Source organism: Xenopus laevis, chromosome 8S (genome assembly GCF_017654675.1).
Source record: "Xenopus laevis strain J_2021 chromosome 8S, Xenopus_laevis_v10.1, whole genome shotgun sequence".
In the NCBI taxonomy this organism is placed as follows: Eukaryota; Metazoa; Chordata; class Amphibia; order Anura; family Pipidae; genus Xenopus; species Xenopus laevis.
In genome coordinates, this window is record NC_054386.1 from 89,347,248 (window position 1) to 89,369,123 (window position 21,876).

The 21,876-nt window shown below is 38.8% G+C and overlaps 1 protein-coding gene across 2 annotated transcripts; it reads right to left on the minus strand.

The window, feature by feature from the left end:
* Positions 1-143: 143 nt before the first annotated feature.
* Positions 144-16,656, minus strand: dnajc17.S (DnaJ heat shock protein family (Hsp40) member C17 S homeolog). Of its 2 annotated transcripts, XM_041574083.1 has the most exons (12): positions 16,452-16,656; positions 15,003-15,072; positions 14,367-14,425; positions 13,022-13,109; positions 11,977-12,059; positions 11,531-11,627; positions 10,411-10,460; positions 9,654-9,719; positions 8,416-8,493; positions 4,614-4,691; positions 2,509-2,643; positions 144-573 (listed from the first exon to the last, which is right to left on the minus strand). In XM_041574083.1, exons 1-12 carry the CDS (start codon positions 16,536-16,538, stop codon positions 463-465), a joined length of 1,002 nt encoding a protein of 333 aa, XP_041430017.1. In that variant the 5' UTR covers positions 16,539-16,656; the 3' UTR covers positions 144-462.
* Between the last annotated feature and the right edge of the window lie 5,220 nt (positions 16,657-21,876).

Sequence of the window (21,876 nt, forward strand, 5' to 3'; positions counted from 1 at the left end):
AGGTCTGACATAGTGGATTTTCGGATTCCCAAATCGTACATTTTTTTTTGCTCTATTTTTTTTCAGGCTTTTTCCCATACAGCCAGAATTTTTCAGATTTTTGCCCGAAAAGGTCAGAAAAAAATTCACAAAAAACAATCCAGTGACCGGTAAGTATATGAGATTTAATAACCAAGTACAGAATGTCATATACAAATCCCGTTATCGCCAGTGTGCAAATAAAAACAAATGTCTTTTGACATTTTTGGTGCAGGACTGTGAAGCAACTGGCTCACCAACCTGGTTTGGTTCATTATTTCTCTCCAGGTTACAAGGGCAAGAGTCTGTATCATCCCACTTAGAGGTTCACGTCTTATAAAGACGCTTATTAGTACAGAGAACAAACCAAAACTGCTGGAAAAAAATCAGCAACCAGATAAAAAAAAAACCCCAAATCTGTCCGTTGGGCGGTGTATTAAGGGTTCAGTCGTCATCTTCTCTTTGCATTTGCTCTATGAGCCGCTGACGCTCGGCCGCTTGTCTCATCTTCATCATCACCAAGCTTTCGAAATCCCGCTCTGAGCGTACAGAACCCTGGAGAGAAAAACAATTAACATTTAGGGGCAGATTTACTAAGGGTCGAATAGTGCCTTTGAATTTTCGATTTTATGTTGGTGTCAAAATTCACACATTCGAATTTTAATCCCCCAATTCAAATGTGAGAATTATCGCATCTCGACCATGGAAATAGTTCTAATTAGAATATTCGCCACCTAAAACCTTCAATTTTTTTCGGAGGGTAATTTGATTCGAGTTTCGTTCATATTCTATTCCAAGATCATTCCCATTCAATCAATTTTTTTCCTAAATAACCTCCCATTCTAGTTGCGAGAACATTCGGATTTTTTACAGTAAAAACCAATTCACATCAATTCAAAATTCAACCTTTGATAATTCTGCCACTTAGTAAGAATGATCTTCAAGTTCTTCTGATATGTCGGGGTATAACGGGTTCCATCACAAATGTCCTGCAAATAGAAGACCTAGACCTCCCCGGTTTATGTATCCCACAAGCCTTTGTTTCGAGGAACACATTGTCTGGGATTGTTGTGATGCAGGTTGAAATGAACTGAATTGAAAAAAAGGGTCTGAAGGTGAACAACGAGGGAATCGGATGGCACCCACACATGCAAAATGATTGGGTTATTGAGATCTCTACACAACTTTTCAGAGGATCTACGCCCTTTCTTAAGTGTTTCTCAAGGCGAGAACACTTGAGAAAGGGGGTAGATCCTGCCAAAGTGTAGTGTGGAGATCTCAATAAACCAATCATTTTGCATGTGCAGGTGCCATCTGATTCCATCGTTGGTTCACCTTCAGACCCTTTTTTTCAATTCAGTTATAAATATAAATAAATATATTTAGCACATTTTGCATGCGTGATGCATCGGATTCCCTTTTAGTTCTGACTGTAATTGGAACCCCTGAGTAACAGAGTTCCCGGATATAACACCACCTAAGGGCAGAGACACGCAGTCAGATCCGGGAAGATTAGTCGTCCGGCGACAAATCTCCTCTTCTTCGGGGCGACTAATCTCTCCCAACTGCCTCCCGCCGACCTCACAAGGAAACTTCAGGCGACTTCAGAAAACAAACCTCCCCCGAGTGCCATCCCACCATCGATTTACATTCTAGCCGGCAGGGAAGGCAGTTGGGGGAGCTTAGGCGCCCTGAAGAAGAGGAGATTTGTCGCTGGGCGACTACCATAATCTCTCCGAATCTGACCATGCGTCTCTGCCCTTAGTCACCACACTGAATCAGAATTAATGTAAAAGTGAAGGTGAACAACCCCTTTAAGCATCTTATATCCACGGATGTACTTCATTAAGATAACGGCTCAATGGTGGTTGATCCATGGAATAATCAGATTAGCGAACTGCGGCTGGAAAGTGATTTACTTCCTTGTTTCCCTTATACCAGTGCACAGTATATTCCACTGGTTGAAACATACAACGTGACTGCCATAAACTCTGCCCGGAGGGGTAAGTAATGAGTTAGGGGCATTTGCCTGGGGTAGCAGCTAGGCTGGGGGGAGGAGGGAGGGGTCTATGTAGGGTAGGGGTTTTTTAGTACAGGCGCAGGCACATGGAGGCTCACAAGGAGCCGTATGACAAAACCATTGCCAACTCATCTGTTTCTTTAGGGCATTTAAAAAAGTTTTTGGTTCCCATGCACTTTCAGTGGCACAAGGCAACTGATAAAGTTATTTAAAAGAAATCGAAACCCCTCCGAGTTGCCAGTTTAACTATTCTGCTCCAAAAAGACTTCATTTGACTGAACTGGCACTAATGGCCGCCATATCTGGCCTGTTCCCATCTCTGGTTCCCTGACTTTGACCAGGAGTAGCTGCAACAGAAGCCAGGATAAGCTTAGCTTCCATTACCCATGCTTGCCAATCAACATCCGGAGCAGGGTTTACTTTTCCTTTAAATTGTGTTTATCAATGCAGAGCCAACATGGAATTGTTACCTGGAGAGGTGCAGAGTGACTACTGATATAAGATGAACTGAAATTCTCCTGGATAGTGGAAGGTGGAGGGGCATCCAGCCATGAGAGTGTTAGAGGGTTACTTAAAAGGCCCGATTCATTTCTCACTGCCATTTCCTGTGGGGTAGAAAGTATTTACATCAGTCCGGCAACATCTAAAGGCAGAAGGGGTTCAAACTCATAAAATATTTTTTTTGCCAATACACAATCCATGGGGGATCCATTCCTTGGTCATGTGCTCACCGGTGTTCTTTGCGCTGAATAATGGCTCAAATTATCTACATTGGTAAATATGTACAACTGGGGCCAACTAACTTTGTAATTCAAGACATTGGGGAGGAATTCACAAAAGTGGTGATATTGGAACTAAATAAAAGTGGAGATAAAAATGTCGGATTTCCCACCAAATTCACAAACTTCTATCTCCACTTTTGTGAATTTGTCCTTTAAACAGACAGTTTTCAGATTGTGTCTTTCGCACAACATTTTAACGACATTTTTCTTGAATTTGTCTTTAGCTCTTACTAAAGTGATCAAATTGGAATTTTCGGGGTAGGGGGGGTTTATTTACGTAGGAAAATTATACATTATTTTTTTCAGGATAACCCGGGCTTTCTAAATCTGCCTACGTGTTTATGAAATTCAACTTCTGTAACAAGATATAAGGGTCTAAATAAAAAAAAATGCTATTTTGCCTAATATAAGGGTTTGTATCAGAAATGTTTTATTATCAAGTGTCTCAGTGCTGCTAAAACTAAAAAAAGATGCCTGGGAAGCTTTACTTTTCCTTTAGATAATTTATTCACTCAAATTGCTAATATTGCCTCATTCATTAAGATACAACTACACAAATTGTATAAAATACACTTTTTTTTGTTTAATTGGTGTTTACTTGTTTTGTTAAAGGATAAGTAAATCTTTAAAATAAGTGAATATAAAATTGATGAGAATGCTATTTAAAAGATTTTGCAATGTACATTCATTGTTTTTTTATTCCAAGATATTAAGGGATACATGTACTGTTAATTTGAATTAATTTTGTTACAGCGTCGCCACCTGCTGGGCAGTTTCTGACCATTCTGACCACCAAGTAGTCAGAGAAGTTTCAGGAAAAAGAAAGAGGCTGCTCTGATGTTCTTCTACTAAAAAAACAAAATTAGAAACCGCTCTTAAATCTTTCCTAACCAGAAGAACATCAGAGCAGCCTCTTTCTCTCTCCTGACAACTTCTTTGACTACTTGGTGATCAGAATGGTCAGAAAATGACCAGCAGGTGGCACTGTTGTAACAAAATTCATTCAAATTAACAGTACATGTATCACTTGGAATATCTTGGAATAAAAAGTAAATAATGAATGTAAATTACAAAAGTGCTTAAAATAGCACTCGTCAATTTTACATTCACTTATTTTAAAGGTTTACTTGTCCTTTAATGAGGGTTTTACACCTATAGGGTTAGACACAAACTTGTGCCCTGACTATAAAATGCTGGTCCCTATTAATATAATAATAATTCCCCAATGGGGCACCTACAAGAGGTTTGAAATAAAGATTGGCTGAACCAAAGCAGAGCAAATGATTTTAGAATTGATCTGACACATGAGGAATAGTTACACTGAGCTTTACTCCATTTATAAAATGTCGGGAGAAAATGTTGTTTAAAATTTTTGCGCCATTTTTATGTCGTTTAAAAGACAAATTCATAAAAGTGTCTGTAAAGTCTCTTTCTTTTACTAAAGAATGGTGGCGGTTCAGTTGGAATTTAGGCGGATTTCTGTTTGTGAATATGGAGAAAGTATTTTACACCAGTTTACCACCACTTTTACTCCAAAAATGGGCTCTCTCCACTTTTGTGAATTCTCCCCATTGTGTTATTTGTAAATGTGATTTTTATTGAATTCAGCATCTGCTTGTCTCTTGATGTTCTCTGCACTGCTGGTTCGGACTACTGAAACAATGTAACAGATGCTGGCTTCAATGGAAATGGAATCTTGGCTTGGAAAGGAGCTAAACCTGCTATATGGTCTCAAGAGTCTCTCCACAAGAGTATTTCATATGAAAGCTCAGAAAGAAAGAAGTAGAACTTACTGCAGCTTTGAATGATGAAAACTCGGCTATGGCAGATCCTTTCTTGCTGGAGACGAGTAAATTTGTAACTTGCCCATACTGTAACAGAATGAAATGCATCAATCACTACACATATAAACTTTAATGGAAGTATCCCAACAGTATAAACACTTTTCTTTTTGCATTGGTCCGATTACCATCTTTTTTTTTTTTTTTGCTTTCCTCTGGATCAACGAGCAGTTAGGCAGGTTATATATAGACTATTGAAGGTTGAATTTTTTCAACCTAACTTACTATGTGACTAAAAATAGCTGCCTTTGTTTCCGTGGCATGCATAATGGGGCAGTAAATAATATTTATAATCTGTGTGCAAGTAAATGTAGTGTGTTTATAGATGGGCCAGACTCAAGGCCAGGCAACACACAATATAAAAGTAATCAAATAAGGAACATATTTAACCTGGTCCCTGTTTATACTGTATGGCAGGTCATGATAGCTAGATAGATAGATAAATAGACAGAGAGAGAGAGATAGATGATAAATAGACAGATGATAGATAGACAGATGATAGATAGAGAGATAGACGATAGATAGCAAGATAGATGATAGATATATAAATAGATAGATGACAGATAGATAGATAGAGAGATAGATAAATAGATAGATAGAGAGATAGATAAATAGATAGATAGAGAGATAGATGATAGAGAGATAAATAGATTGATGATAGATAGAAAGATAGATAGATAGATAATAGATCAATAGATAGATAGATAGATAGATAGATAGATAGATGGATAATAGATAGATGGATAGATAGATAAATAGATATCGAGATAGATGATAGAGATATAAATAGATAGATGACAGATAGATAGATGATAGATAGATAAATAGATAGAGAGATAAATAGATTGATGATAGATAGATTAGATAAATAGATAGATGATAAATAGAGATAGATGATAGAGAGATAGATCGATAGATAGATAAATAGATGATAGATAGCGAGATAGATGATAGAGATATAAATAGATAGATGACAGATAGATAGATAGATAAATAGATGATAGAGATATAAATAGATAGATAGAGAGAGATGATAGATAGATTAGATAGATAGATGATAGATAGATAGAGAGATAGATACATAGATAGATGATAAATATATAGATGATAGAGAGATAGATAAATAAATAGAGAGATAGATAGAGAGAGAGATCGATAGATATAGATAGATAAATAGATGATAAAGAGAGATAGATAGCTAGATAAATAGATAGATCAAAGATAGATAGATAAATAGATAGAAAGATAGATAGATAAATAGATAGAAAGATAGATAGATAAATAGATAGAAAGATAGATTGATAAATAGATGATAGATAGCGAGATAAATGATAGAGATATAAATAGATAGATAGATGATAGATAGATAGATAGAGAGATAGATAAATAGAGAGATAGATAGAGAGATAAATAGATAGATGATAGAGAGAGAGAGAGAGAGAGATGATGATAGATAGATTAGATAGATAGATGATAGATAAATAGATAGAGAGATAGATAAATAGATAGATGATAAATATATAGATGATAGAGAGATAGATAAATAAATAGATAGATAGATAGATAGATAAACAGATAGATGATAAAGAGAGATAGAGAGTTAGATAGATAGATAGATAGATAGATAGATAGATAGATAGATAGATAGATAGATAGATAGAATAATATGTAATATTAATCCGGGGGTAAAAACACATAACAACTAATAAGAAATGTCCTGAGTGATCATCTAGAAAAGCTCTATTGACTTTTAGGGTCATTCTAACCCACAGCTATAGATTCTATGGGGGAATTCACAAAAGTGTCAATAAAATAAGTAACCCAGAAGTGGAGGTCGACAAATGTGTAAAATGTCGTACAAATGGCAAATTCACAAAGGCAGACGTTACCGTCTCTGAATGTCTCATAAGTCCGATAATTTTCCAAAATGTCGTATATCTTTTCGACGGACAGCCGACATCTTACCGAGCGTTTTCAAAAGACGATTTGACCGACATTTTCATTTTGGAGAGCCTAAGCGTCGGGTTGGGATTACGAGCAATTCATAAAAATGCCGTGAAAAGTGGCGCAGAAAAAAAACGCCCCCACTTTTAACGACACTATTTCAAAAAGTGTCACGTCGGAAAATTGGCGGGTAAATGCCCGGGGAATTTGTCGGCTGTTATTACGACACTTTCTACGAGATTTATTTTTTCGTTCCCGACCCTTTTGTGAATTCCCCCAGGGTATGGGTTAGTCTATAGGAAACTGTGGTGCATTACTGAAGTCAATAGTAATCTTGTAGATAGGAATTAAATGCGATTCCCTGCCCAGTTATGAAATAACCTCAAATGGTGGTTAAAAGTGGGGCCCTGAGTGTATTCTAAGTGGAGAAAAATGCCAATAACCACCACTGCAAGTGCCATTGTTCTTATGAGACATATAAACTAAAGCCTAGTCTATGATACGTTGCCTTCTAGTAACCCACTTCCTTGCCGATAACTGGGGTTCCAGCTTAACTGATTCATAAATGAGCTTTTGTTTTTGTTTTAGTGCCCCCTGGTGGGCATGGCCTATATACTACACTTCTATTTCTTCCAATACTTCTTCATGCAAGGATCATCAATCATGCTGAACCCGTGAACCTCAAAGGCCTCCCATTGGCTATGGGAATACATTTACAAAAACTTAAAAGGGATACTGTCATGGGAAAAAAATTTTTTTCAAAATGAATCAGTTAATAGTGCTACTCCAGCAGAATTCTGCACTGAAATCCATTTCTCAAAAGAGCAAACAGATTTCTTTATATTCAATATTCCAAAAATGGTTGGGGATCGCTGCTATAAGGACATGGATGATTTGGGCTAGGCTTAGTTTAGTTACCTTAAACATTATTAAATATTAAAGGGATCCTGTCCTTGGAAAACATGTTTTTTTCAAAACGCATCAGTTAATAGTGCTACTCCAGCAAAATTCTGCACTGAAATCCATTTCTCAAAAGAGCAAAATATATATTCAATTTTGAAATCTGACATGGGGCTAGACATATTGTCAATTTCCCAGCTGCCCCCGGTCATGTGACTTGTGCCTGCACTTTAGGAGAGAAATGCTTTCTGGCAGGCTGCTGTTTTTCCTTCTCATTGTAACTGAATGTGTCTCAGTGGGACCTGGATTTTACTATTGAGTGTTGTTCTTAGATCTACCAGGCAGCTGTTATCTTGTGTTAGGGAGCTGCTATCTGGTTACCTTCCCATTGTTCTTTTGTTTGACTGCTGGGGGGGGGGGAAAGGGAGGGGGTGATATCACTCCAACTTTCAGTATAGCAGTAAAGAGTGATTGAAGTTAATCAGAGAACAAGTCACATGACTTGGGGCAGCTGGGAAATTGACAAAATGTCTAGCCCCATGTCAGATTTCAAAATTGAATATAAAAAAATCTGTTTGCTCTTTTGAGAAATGGATTTCAGTGCAGAATTCTGCTGGAGCAGCACTATTAACTGGTTTATTTTGAAAAAAATGTTTTTTCCCATGACAGTATCCCTTTAAGATAGGCAGGGGGTGGGAATTTATACTTTCAAGGAGACTCGGTCAGCAACTGACATCTGGACAAACACAATTAGGCCAATGTTATTGTATTACAAAATCATCTCCAATAATAAAATCACATACACACAATCACCAAAGATTTTCTGGACTGTCCAATCCCTGTAAAGGTGTGGCTGTATTAACTCATGAAATTATAGATGTGGCACAAGAAGGAACAGAGGATTACTTACCTTCTGAAGGAGCTGCCTGAGCACATCTTCTGTATATCCGCCTCTTGTATCATCATCCTTTTTGCACTTCCATTTCAGCTAAGAAGGAAGGGGGGGATGGGAAGAAGAATTGGGTAAAGTTTTCTTCTGTGGCTTTCCTTGTTATTAAAGATTTGGAAATTGCATTTTCTAAACACACATTTTGTACAAATGGAAAACAGTGTCAACTTAAGAGACTGTACAGTGACCAGGACAAAAGAATTATCAATAAACATGGATTTGAAATACAGAGTTAAATGGATGGTTCACCTTTAGGTTAACTGTTAGTATGTTATAGGAGGAGAAATTCTAAGCAACTTTTCAATTAGTCTTCATTATTTATTTTTAATAGTTTTTTTTAGTATTTGCCTTCATCTTCGGTCTCTTTCCAGCTTTCAAATGGGGGTCACTGACCCCATCTAAAAACAAATGCTCTTTAAGACTACAAATGCTACTTTTCATTCATCTTTCTAATTGTGTCCCCTCCTGTTCATATTCCTGTCTCTCATTCAAATCCATGCATGGTTGCTAGGGAAATTTGTACCCTAGCCACCAGATTTCCAATCTGGAGAGCTGCTGATTAAAAAGCTAAATAACTCAAAAACCACAAATAATAAAAAAACAGAAAAACAGTTACAAATTATCTCAGAATATCGCTCTGTCATTCATACTAAAAGTTAACTTAAAGCTGAACAACCCCTTTAATGTTATGTGTGCATCTAGAACATATAGAGAACATCTTCATTGGAGAAAGGGGTGATGCACGTATAACAGTGGCTCCATCTGTAGTTTAAATGAACAGTAACACCAAAAAATGAAAGTATTTTAAAGTAATGAAAATATCATGTAGTGTTGCCCTGCACTGGTAAAACTGATCTGTTTGCTTCAGAAACACTACTATAGTTCATATAAACAAGCTGCTGTGGAGCAATGGCGGAAATTGAAAAACGGCTATATGGCACTGGTTAACTAATGGATAACAGATAACACCATTAGACAGACAGAGCTTATTTGCTATCTGCTGTGTAATCGGAGCCTTTTCTCCTTTGAATGGCTGCCCCCATGGCTATACAGCATCTTATTTATATAAACTATAGTAGTGTTTTTTAAGCAAATACATCAGTTTTACCTGTGCAGGGCAACACTGCATTTTATTTTCATTACTTTAAAACACTTATTTTTTGACGTTACTGTTCCTTTTAGGTTCATCAATGTGCAACCTGTGGACTTCCAGATGTCAGCATTTGGCTGTCTGAGGGATTTTGGGTGTTGTAGTTCAGCAGCATCTGGTAGGGATGGACACCACTATCTGAGACTGCTATTAATATCCATGTAATAAAATACTAAACAAAGGAACAACATATTCTTTAAATATTATTTCCTTTAACATAAGGGACACATTTATTACAATAAGGGATGCACCGAAACCACTATTTTGGATTTGGCCAAACCCCCGAATCCTTCGAGAAAGATTGGCCGACTACCGAACCGAATCCTAATTTGCATATGCAAATTAAGATTCCGATTAGTTTAGGGAACTCGCAATTTCCGTTCGAACCCTAATTTGCATATGCAAATTAAGATTCCGATTAGTTTCGGCCGGGCAGAAGGAACCGAATCCTGGATTCGGCACATCCCTAATTACAATAAATATACAGCGGCAAGCCTTCCCAATAAGAGCTCTGGTTTTTTTTTTTATAGATTTTCATTTTTACATAAAGTATAAGATATATACAGTATATATATATATATATACTGTATATATCTTATACTTTATGTAAAAATGAAAATCTATAAAAAAATATATATATATATATATATATATATATATATATATATATATATATATATATATATATATATATATATATATATATATATAAATTTGAACAAAATGTAAAATACTTAAAGCACTAAAAAACAAACAAAGTAGCAGAGCAGGGCACAATCCAGCAAGAGGATGTTACAAGTTCTTACCTTGAGTTTAGCAGATACTGTCCCATCTCCAGCACCACTAGCACTTTGGCCTATAGAAAATGGTAGAGAATGTGAAGATTTAGACAGTACTTAGTAGACAACCATTTCCATCCTACAGTGGTATTCAAAATAGGCCCAATTATACAGAGGCCCACACAGCCCACCACCACTGTCTATGGCATCTTATAGCAGCCCCAACCAGGAATTTGTAGAGTAGGCACTCAAATAAAGGCAATCTTCCCCTATGAAGTAGAATTGAGTAAGATAATTTTATTATGTCATTATTAGCCTTACGTGTTTCGTGTTATACACACTTAGTCATAGGCTTTAAATAAGAGGCACATTTATAAAGTGTCAAATTTTTTTAAACTTCCATAAATTCGGAATTCGACTAGTTGAAATTTATTATTAGAATTACATTTTTTTTTTAACTCGGACGAATTTAAGTGACCCGAATCGATTTGAGTGTTTTCTCTGAAAAAAAACTTGAATGTCAGGAAGGCTGCAAACATCTCCAAACTGATCTCTGGACCACTCACATTGACGTACACAGCAATTCAGCAGGTTTTAGATGGCAAAGTCGAATTCTTTAATTATTAAAAAACTCAAAATTGAATTTAGATATCTCCCTAGTCGAATTTGACAGTTTTGACCATAAAAAAAATTAGAAAATTAGAATTTTCAATTTGGCCCTTAATAAATCTGCCCCAAAGTGTGTATAACATGAAACGCGTAAGGCTGATAATGACATAAAATAATTTTACTGAATTCTACTGCCTGGGGGAAGATTGCCTTTATTTGAGTGCCTGCTCTATAAATTTCTGGTTGTGACCGCTCTCCTTGCTGAAGGCTCAGGGCAGCGCACTTGGGCCTCTTCCAACACTTGGTGAGTTACTTTACGTTGATGGACCCTCTTTTCTATTTTGTTTATCTTATAGCAGCCTCCCTGACATTTGCCAGAATTCGCAGATTGCCAGTCCAAGCACGGCAGAAGATCACAGTTCCTTCCTTTTGGTACATATATAAACCGTGGGTTAATTGAACAGAATTGAGAAAATAAAGGCAAAGTAAGCATAAACATCGTCGTTAAAACCAAACTGCCTAATCAGGGACTGTATACCTTGTAGCCTCGGTGCCATCTCGGCTTTGATTTGCTCCCGTACCAGCCTCTGTTGCTCTTCCAGCTGCCTTGATCCTTCTTCCCGGAGGCGTATGATCTGAGACAGAAGTAACATTATAAAGCAGAGATATCAACGTGTTGTGCCAAAAATCCATTCTAGGCAGATTATAATAAAATCAGGGTGACAGAGAAATCTACGGCCAATTGGGAGTTATATAAATTACCTGCACTGCAACATGTGCACTGCAGGTCTCTCACTGTATATTATTGTTACAGGTCCATAACACCAACATCTATGGTGAAAGCAGCCTTGTCTGTTATTAATAATGGTCTTGTTGGGAAAGTGCAATACAATAAAGTAGTTAAACATAACTAGGTCCTGTACAGCAAACTTCGCTTTCCCATTTTGAATAAAATTCTAACCATACAGGTTACTCTGCACCCACCTCTTGTTCTAACGTTCGTGTGACTTGTGCTTCATCTTCTTCTGTCACCAGAGTCTGTGCCTCCCGCTCACGTGCCTCTAAGTCTTACAGGCGATAGAGATAAGAACCTCAGTTAAACAGGACTCAAGGAACTGCTATTCCAAAGCAGCAGGTAACAGCACATTCCCACCCACAACCCACCTCACAGCGGATCAGTTATAATATGCAGGTTCTCTTACCATTACAGACTTAATTATTTTTGAACGGATCCGCACACACACACACAATTATTTACTATATCAGGCCCCCCCCCGAAATGTTGATACTGTTGGTAGCAAAATAAAAGGGGTAAGCCCGACTGCAAATAATTGTGTGTGTGTGTGTGTATCCATTCAAAAATCATTTGCTGTTGCTAAGGAACCTGGCCAGGTCAACGGAGGGCCAGAACCACCAGTGCAGTGGAAGTGAATTAAAGGTGTGCGGTGGTTATAGGTTTTAGTGTTCTAAGTCGTATCGGGTCTTCTGCTTGACAGAAAACATTTTTTACATGCATATAACAGAAGTAACTGCTTTGAAAAGCCATATTCCTTGTCTTGGTAGTAGGGATGCACCGAATCCACTATTTGGGATTCAGCCGAATCCTTGGTGAAAGATTCGGCCGAATACTGAACCAAATCCTAATTTGCATATGTAAATTTGGGGCAGGAAAGGAAAAAGTGGAAAGAATTCTTCTTTTGTGATGAAATGTCATGTGATTTCCCTACTCTACCCTAATTTACATATGCAAATTAGGATTCAGTTCAGCCAGGCACAAAGATTCGGCTGAATCCAATTGCTGCTGACAAAGTCCGAACCCTGGCTGAATCCCGAACCGAATCCTGGATTCGGTGCATCCCTACTTTGTAGCGATAAATCTGAATGCTTTCAATTCAAACGTTGTAGAAAATAATCTCAATACTGCCATCAATATCTGCACACTAGGCAACCACCCCCATTCATATGTATACACGCAATCATCACCCACTTGAATCTGCAAGGGCCTCCAACCAGAACAGTCATTCCTTACCAAGCTTTACTTTTTTTCTCTTCTCATCTAACTTATGTGTTCTTTTTGCAGCAGCCTCTTTAGCTTTCCGGAGATTGTCATATGCTGCCTATGGATACATAACAGAATGTAAATCACAATTATGATAATCAGTGATCCCGTATGATTGACCATAGTAGTATGGTTCACATACACGGACCGTCATGAGCAAATTTTGTTATCATGATCATTTTTCATTACAGCTTGGAGATCAGATTTAAAACTAGCTGGGTATGTTTTATATAGAACATAGACTGGGCTAATGAAGAATGGGAAAAATACACAGATACAGTAGTCATCCTCTATTAACACTCACAAAAGAAAATTTATACAATGTATACTCTCAAAAAAAGCAAAAATTATTTCATACAACGGATCTATGGCAAAAAGAATGTGGTGGGATGTGGTGGACCTGTCCCCCAACTGTGGATAGAAGTATTCTAAACCATAAATAAGATTCTAGCCACTGACTTAGCACCCAACTTGTGGCTGGCTCTTCTACAACCTAAACCAAACCAGCTCACATTCCGTGAACACAAGCTTTGCGTACACCTGTGCTTGACAACCGGATGCTTTATAGCTATGAATGGGAAAGGTATGTCCCCAACAATGCAAGAGATATGCAATACACTGTGGTGGAGAAGAGAGAGAGCTTTGCTTTGCATGCTCTTATGATGATTACACCCTGTGCATACTCTGTGATTTCACCATAAGGAAGCCAAACAAAGATTCCACAAGGAAATAAGCAGAATGTCCAACTGCTGGCATACCATTCCTATAGCTGCTTTGCCCATCCAAATGGATCATATATTGCAGCCAAGTATATATTTTTATACTGTGCATGGATAACTCTAACACTCCACAAGTTCAGGACAATTTCCCATTCAATTTAGAGCAAAAAGACCATTTTTTCATAGGCTGATATTGGGGGCATAGTTAGTCACCAACAGTGGGCTTCTGGACTACAAGATCTACTATATGATTTACCCAAATAAAGCCATTAAGTGTAAGAACCTTCTTCTTGCACTGTACAACTCTGAACTAAAAGCTTGAAACATACACACAGCACTGGCTTACACTGAATACTATGCAAGGGTTGGGGTTTTAGATTATGGAGTTAAAGAACATCTGCTGAATTGCAGAATGCCCACCGTTGACTTTGGGTAGATTCATAGGCAATATCCCGAACGAATGGATAACGTTTCATAAGAACATGCCGCCTATAGAAACATGTATTAGGTCCTAACCCTATACTTTATGATTACTATACAGAACAGACTAGTTCTCTAACAATGTTCTGTTCTATGTCATATACATTGGCACTTACCTTGGCTGCACCATCAGTCAACACTTCCAATGCCTGAGACAGCTGGTGAAACAGTTCAGCTACAAAAAATAAAATAATAACAATGTTACATATAAATAATATTATAAATGTCCATAATATAACTACACAATGTCATTGCCAATTATTATGCTTTCCTTTTCCATTTTTTAATAACCCTTAGCTCAACTCACATACACACATATGAAGCAACACTGAGCAAAAAGCTGAGGATATTAGTTCTATGGTTATATGCTTATCAAACATTTGTCATAGTTTTAGCACATGTAAGTGGTTACTCACCTAGCAACAGGAGAATCATAACGCTTACATTCTGCTTTAGCGCCATTAAATATGTTGTCGCTCATACTATCTATCTATCTCCACGAAATTCAGAACCGGCACACCCATAAAAATCTTGTAATCATGTTTATTTCAACAAATCATATTAGAGTCCAACTTTTCGGTCCTCATTAGAACCTTCATCCTGAATATAAACTAATTTTGCATTGGAGTGCAGATACTCATTGGACCAAAATATAATATATATATATATATATATATATATATATATATATATATATATATATATATATATATTTTTTTTTTTTTTATGCAGCAAACTATATGGTGGCTCACCTGCCCGAGGGTTGTCTGGATTCTTATCTGGATGGCAAGTTAGCGCTTTCTGTCTGTATGCTTTCTTAATCTAGGTTGTTCCACAAGACAAAAAGAATGTTAATAAGAGACCATAATTCAATGAGAGCTGCTAAACAAAATGTCATCAAACAAAAATACATCTATGCACCAATACAATATAAATAAGCAAAATAGGTTTATTTACAGCTCAGGACATTTAAGAACAATAAGAACCACCTCTTGTTTAAATACATTTTTCCCATCACATGCTCCCCTGCATTACATCCCTTAAAGCTAATTGTCAGTCATATCTTGCATCCCCATATAACCCTCACCAACTCATCCTGTCCCTCCTCTGCCTCAACTTGTTCCTTCTCTGTCGCCATAACTGCCCCTTTAAAGAGAACTAAAGGTGGCCATACATGGAGAGATCCGCTCGTTTGGCGATGTCGCCAAACGAGCGGATCTCCCTCCGATATGCCCACCTTGAGGTGGGCAATATCGGGCTGATCCGATCGTGGGCCCTACGGCCCAACGATCGGATCCTAACGATGCCTAACAGGTGGTCGGATCGCGGGACTGCATCAACGAATAGATGCGGTCGCGATCCAACGGGATTTTTTGTCCCATCCGATCGAGATCTGGCAGACTTTCGGCCAGATCTCGATCGGTGAAGCCCGTCGGGGGGCCCCATACACGGGCCAATAAGCTGCCGACACAGTCTGTCGGCAGCTTTTATCGGCCCGTGTATGGCCACCTTAAGGAAGTAGCCCAAGGCAACCACAACCCTTTAGCAGTAAAGATCTGTGTCTCCAAAGATGCCCCAGTAGCTCCCCATCTTCTATTCTGCTGAGTCACTGCACATGCTCTGTGCTGCTGTCCCTTACTGAGCTTAGGGACCCACTCACATAGAATAGAAATGTCACAATATAAGGCTGATTAGTAATTAATACAGATAATTACTACATGGCAGCTCAGAAACCAGTGCAATTAGCATCAGAATTTAATAATCAGCAAACCTGTAGCATCAGCTTATATTACAGCCAGGGAACCTCATTTTCTGCTGGATAATTAGTGACGAGCCCTAAGCTTAGCTTCTCAACAGCCAATCAGAGCCCACTGAGCATGTGAGTGTCACAGACACTTTCCAAGATGGTGACCCCCTGTGACAAGTTTGAAGTCCTGGATCATTGCTGCTATTGACAAGCTGAAACTTTAGCCTCGTGCAATAAGTTCAGTATCTAAAATATGACATATTTAACCATATTCGTTTTTAGGGTTTAGTTCTCCTTTAAGTCTATAAAGCAGAAAACATTATTAAGGTCTGTGAAGTAGTTTGTATCCCAACACTCAGAATGGACAGTGGCTTGGAAAGTCCTGTTTTAAATTGCCATGAGTTCCCCTTTACCACCAAACTAACCATGTCAATCATTCAGTGCCTAGAATTACCTGCTTTCCTGTTGCATCCGGCTCCACTCCCAGCAGCCCATACAGATCCATTTGGAGCAACTCCTTAGAAGCCTTTCCAGAAGTCATTGTGTCCCTCTATTTCTTTTCGGCTTCCACACTAACTGGAAAAGGTGCCTACTTTTTCATGTATTTTGCCTCTAAGGCTAAAACGTTCCCCCTCGTATCGGGATATGTAGTTTGTTTCTCCTTCCGCGTCCGTTCACACAACCCTGTATGAAGTGAAAATAGAACTACGTTTCCCACTGTACACCGCGCGCCGCCATGTTTACAGACCCATAAAGCAAAGCGCCGCCGCTGCGCGATGCATCAAGGGAAATGTAGTCTACTAGTCCGCGCCAAGAGTGTTAAGTTGAAGTGGCTAAACTACGATTCCCAGGGCGCTATTTTTTTTTTTCGAGGAAGTATCATACAGTCCCAAAATTAGAATAAAATATATGCAACTAGCAAATGCATTCAATGGTAATCAAGCCAGATTGAGAGGGAGCTTGCCTGTATGATTTTTTAACGTTGTTGGTAATGGAAGTACATATTTTCGATAAGTAATAATGTATATGATAAGGATATGGTTTGCTTTCTGAGGTACAAAGCATTTTTTTTTTTTTTCATTTAAAGATCATTGTTCTATGGCATTTTTATATCAATTTTTTCTCCTTTATATTGTAAGCTCATGAAATCAGGGCTCTGTACCTTCTATATTTATTTTAACTCATAAACATAAATATTGTCATATAAATGTATGTAAAATTGCATACGGGATTATCAGCGTCTTACATTAATTTCTCCAGGAAATCAACTTGGATATAAGGTGTTTTGACCATACCTCCCAACATTTTGGAAGTAAAAAGAGGGACAAAAATTTTTTTTCCGCACGTAGCGCAGCAAATTTTTGACCACACCCCTTTATGTGGCCACACCCCCTAATTACCATGTTTGTTTTACAAAATTTGGCAGGTTATGAAAGTTTGAAAATATTTCTCCTTATCTAAATTGTGGTTTTGTGTCTCAAAATTGTTACAAAGTATCTTATTTGCACCTGTTAGCTGTTCTGGGCTCTCTGCTAAAAGCCAATTAAGTGAGAAACTTTGTTTCTTTTTCTGGCTGTTCAGTGCAGACAAAAGAGGGACTTTCCAGTACAAATGAGGGACTGCGGGTTGAGCTATCAAAAGAGGGACTGTCCCTCCGAAAAAGGGACAGTTAGGAGGTATGTTTTGGCTGTGCGTCCAAGTAAAACATCTTCAAGAAAGAGACGCCGTTTCCGATACACATTAAGCTACCCAACCTAGGTGCACCCCCAGTGATACTGATACTAATATTACAGCAAATGAACTCCCTGCCTAATTGAGCTAAAATTACTAAGAGGTGTAATTTAGCTCAATTAGGCAGGGAGTTCATTTGCTGTAATATTAGTTACTTGCGCCGCAACTTACCTCACGGGAGACCCGTCAGTATCACTGGGGGTGCACCTAGGTTGGGTAGCTTAATGGCACCATAGTGGCTGCATTTTCGTAACGCCGATCATGTAACCTTTCAAGATGGGTTTTTGCTCTCTCGATTTCCTGTCATGTGAAGGTGTTTTCGGCTACTGTCTGGGACTGATAGAAATGATGCCCACAGTTTGTTGCGACCTGATCAATAATTTTGGCACTTACTAGTGAATTAACCCTTTGGGGAATTGAGTGCTACCACGGTTGCCATTTGCCACAATTTATAGAACTTTATGTAGCTTATCCCCATAATGATGCTTTTTACATGATCCTATCAGTTGGGATACGATCAATCCTCAAGCATCTGGGGTAGACTACTGAATTCAGCAAATAATGCGCTCCTCCTTCTTGTAATTTTAATCGTTTGGCATTTTTTCACCTTTGGTTTATTTTAATACATACAAATAAAGGTTAAGTTTTACCTCCTGTGGTATGGGATTCACTGAATAATAAATGGGGTGGTGCAATTTTTGGGTCATTCTTTCCTTTCCTTTGAACATTTATTATTAACCCTTGACCCTGCACACCATTTTTGTGCTTTCCTGTTTGGTGGAAGGTGCTGTATACTCCATTCTCTGTATATTACTATATGATATTGTGAGGTGTCATGACTGTGATAATGATCTGTACTGCCAGAGATGCTTTAGGTCATGGACCATTGTTTTCCATCTAGATACAGTAGATTAATCTTGGCATGTATTCTTTTGATGCCCCCACCATAAGCTTTTCTTGTTCTCAGACTTTCAGGCTGCAAATCATTTTCTAGTCCCCCGTAGAATCATAATCCTTCATAAGATGCCATTCGGAGGTGGTGGCCTAATCAGAAATGGGACACGTATCCCATAATTGCTGGTTATGGGCAGATACAGATGATCAGTAGGGATATAAGTGGTGCATAATTAGAACAAGGATGCCAGCCTAGATTGTTCATATAGTTTGAATGGAGATATAAAAAATTATGGTAGCATAATCACCCATCAAAGAGGCCCACATAACACAGAAACCCATAATATATCCATCACAATTACCCGTTTCTTTAAAAAGTATGAATAAATGCCATTTTCTATGCTGAAATCCAACTGTTTAACAGTTCTTCTCTTTCTGCATCATTTGAAATCCTGGCAGGGAAGGAGGTACTAAACACTGATGTTACAAATTGTTATAAATACTCCACAGCTTACAGACAGGAACTACATAACCCACAATGCATTGCACTGTGATGTTCTGTTCCTTATTGAAATCACGTGTGCAGGGAATTGTGGGGTTTGGAGGATGCAGGCTAAGGACATATGGCTGTTGACAAAGTAACAGTAGTCAGCCAGCTCAGCAAAGTAGTCAGACAGATCAGCAGGGGGCTAGGCTGTCAGAAACCATTAAAAATCATGAAAAGTCTGCATATTTTTTAAATGATTATGTTTACTTTTCAAAAAGCTTGTTATTGTTTTGTGGAGTTTCCCTTAAAGCACAATTTATAATATACTGGGGCTCAGTTAAAAACAGTGGGAAAATTTGCACCTGGGCAATATTCCATAGAGACCAATCAGGGATTAGTTTTTTTCAGCCAGCTGCAAGTTAGACACCGAAAGCAATCATCTGATTGGTTATCATTGGTTACTGCCCAGGTGCAAATTTGCCCACTGTTTATATATAACCCCCACTGTCTTTCTCAAAGAGCTCCATAATAAACCAGCATAACAGTATGTTCTGTAGTGAATTAATGGCCCTGTGAGCCTGTGGCCAGGAACTATTAGAACTGTTATCAATAATGACATCAGAAAGAATATAATAGTTTTATTGCACTTGACTATGTTTTCATTGACTGATTAAAGCTGTTTCTAACCACTCGCAGCTCTGACTGTCCATAGGGAGGAGGAGATATGATTCCAATCCCTGTGGATTGCATTTATGTTGCACACACCCAAATGTCCATTAACCTTTGTAACACTAACAGAAGATTCTGCCAGGGCTGGTGTAAGAGAAATGGGACCAGGGGTCAAGGTAGAAAATCTGGGCACACCATCCGGAAAAAAACATTTGTAGTCATTCTTAGGGGCAGATTTATCAAAACGCAAGTTTATCGCTTAGTAAACAAAAAAACTCATCCACGTTCTATTCATTCCTATAGGATTTTTAAAATTGTATTTATCAATGGGTATGAGAAAAATGGAGCACCGAAGGAGCCGATTATTCGTCCGTTAAAACAATAGAAATTTATTGAAGAATCATTAAAAATTAAAAAAGGCACGCCCAGAACATATTGTAGGCTGTCGCTTTATGCGTTTCATACAGACATTATACGATTGACACCAGTCTGTGCCCCAGTGGAGCTTACAATCTAAGGTCCCTATCTCCTAGCCCTGTAACATAATTCATGTGCTGTTATAACTTTAGGTCTGTTTGGCTTTTGTGCAGAAATGCTGTGAGAGTGTGTGTCCTGTCTAATACAAAAGCAGTCTCTTTGCATGGGGAGGACCTTGAGACCCACTGCGTAAAAGGGCCCCCTATTTCTGGGTAAGTACTTATTCTTCAGTTCTTGTGCCTGTAGAATCCATCTGCTGAGTATTTTATGCAGGGGCGATCCGCCAATGAGGTGAGCTGAGTCGCTCGCCTGAGGTGGCAGCACCAGCTAGGTTTCCGGGGGCGGCAAAAAGCCGCTCCTGGTGCCTTTAAGAGCCAAATTTTCGTTTTTTAAACCGGAAATTCGGCTTTACTAGGGCGAGAGAGCGCAATTGCGCTCTCCGCACTAGCGATGCTGCCTCCCCCTGGAAATGGAATCGGGCTGGGGGGGCGGCATTACTGGAGCTGCCTCAGGCGGCAATGTACACAGGAACGGCGCTGATTTTATGGACATATATATGTGTGTATGTGTCTTTACTGCTGGTTTGAACATGTTTGTCACTTCATGAAATGTGATCTAGACCGGTTTGACGGCCTATCCCTATGATAGTGACAAAAACATCCATCATACAGTGCTGGCTGCCATAAACACAGCCAGATGGCAACACTTTCTCTATGCCGAGTGATCAGACATCCCGCCCCAGCTCTTAGGTGCTTTGTCTGTTTTAAAGAGTTTGGGCACAGTAATACTGTCCTAATTATTATTATTATGTTTATAAAACACCAACATATTCTGCAGGGGTCCCCAAACTTTTTTTTTACCAGTGAGCCACATTCAAATGTAAAAGAAGTTGGGAAGCAACACATGCATGCAAAAATAAGGGCTGTGATTGGTAGCCCCTATGAGGACTGGCAGCCTATAGGAGTGTTACCAACAGAGTCCCAACCCAGAACTAGTGCCAAGGTCCCAGTTGCGGCTCACTCTTCCACGTATAACAAAAGCCTTTAGTTTCGGGAGGAGCCCTCTGCTAGTCGGGTGCCGCCGTGTCTTAAAGGAGAAGGAAAGGTTAAAACTAAGTAAGCTTTATCAGAAAGGTCCACCTAAATATCCCAATAAACCCTGAAAGTAATGCTGCTCGGAGTCCTCTGTCAAAAGAAACACAGCATTTCTTTCCTTCTATTGTGTACTCATGGGCTTCTGTATCAGACTTGCATTCTGGGCAGGCAAGGGAACCGAACGTTGTAATTGGAAAGGAGAACAAAGAGAGTGGTCAAGGGACAGGCTGGGTCGATACCAATCGGGACAAGCAGTACAGATTCAAGAGAGAGAGGTCACTGGGAGCAACATCCAAGAACAGGAAATAGTATGGATAGCTGGACCCCCTGCTACCTACACCCATGCCCGCCCAGTGGCGTAACTACTAGGGGTGTGGAGGCCTGCCAGACCAACGGCAATACGTTGCGCACAATTTGGTGTGCCTGTTAATTTACGTAACCAGGTTGTGGTTCTTACCAGGTCCCCTCTCTCTCTCTGTGAAACCCTCACAACTTTTCCCAAGGGACACAAACTTCAGTCCTCTAGT

Coding starts and splice junctions, on each gene's coding strand:
- dnajc17.S (XM_041574083.1), bottom strand. CDS start 16,538: ATGACTTCTGGAAAGGCTTCTAAGGAGTTGCTCCAAATGGATCTGTAT. Junction 13,110..14,366: donor TGACTGATGGTGCAGCCAAG/GTAAGTGCCAAT, acceptor ATGTATCCATAG/GCAGCATATGACAATCTCCG. Junction 9,720..10,410: donor CAGTATCTGCTAAACTCAAG/GTAAGAACTTGT, acceptor CATCCCTACCAG/ATGCTGCTGAACTACAACAC.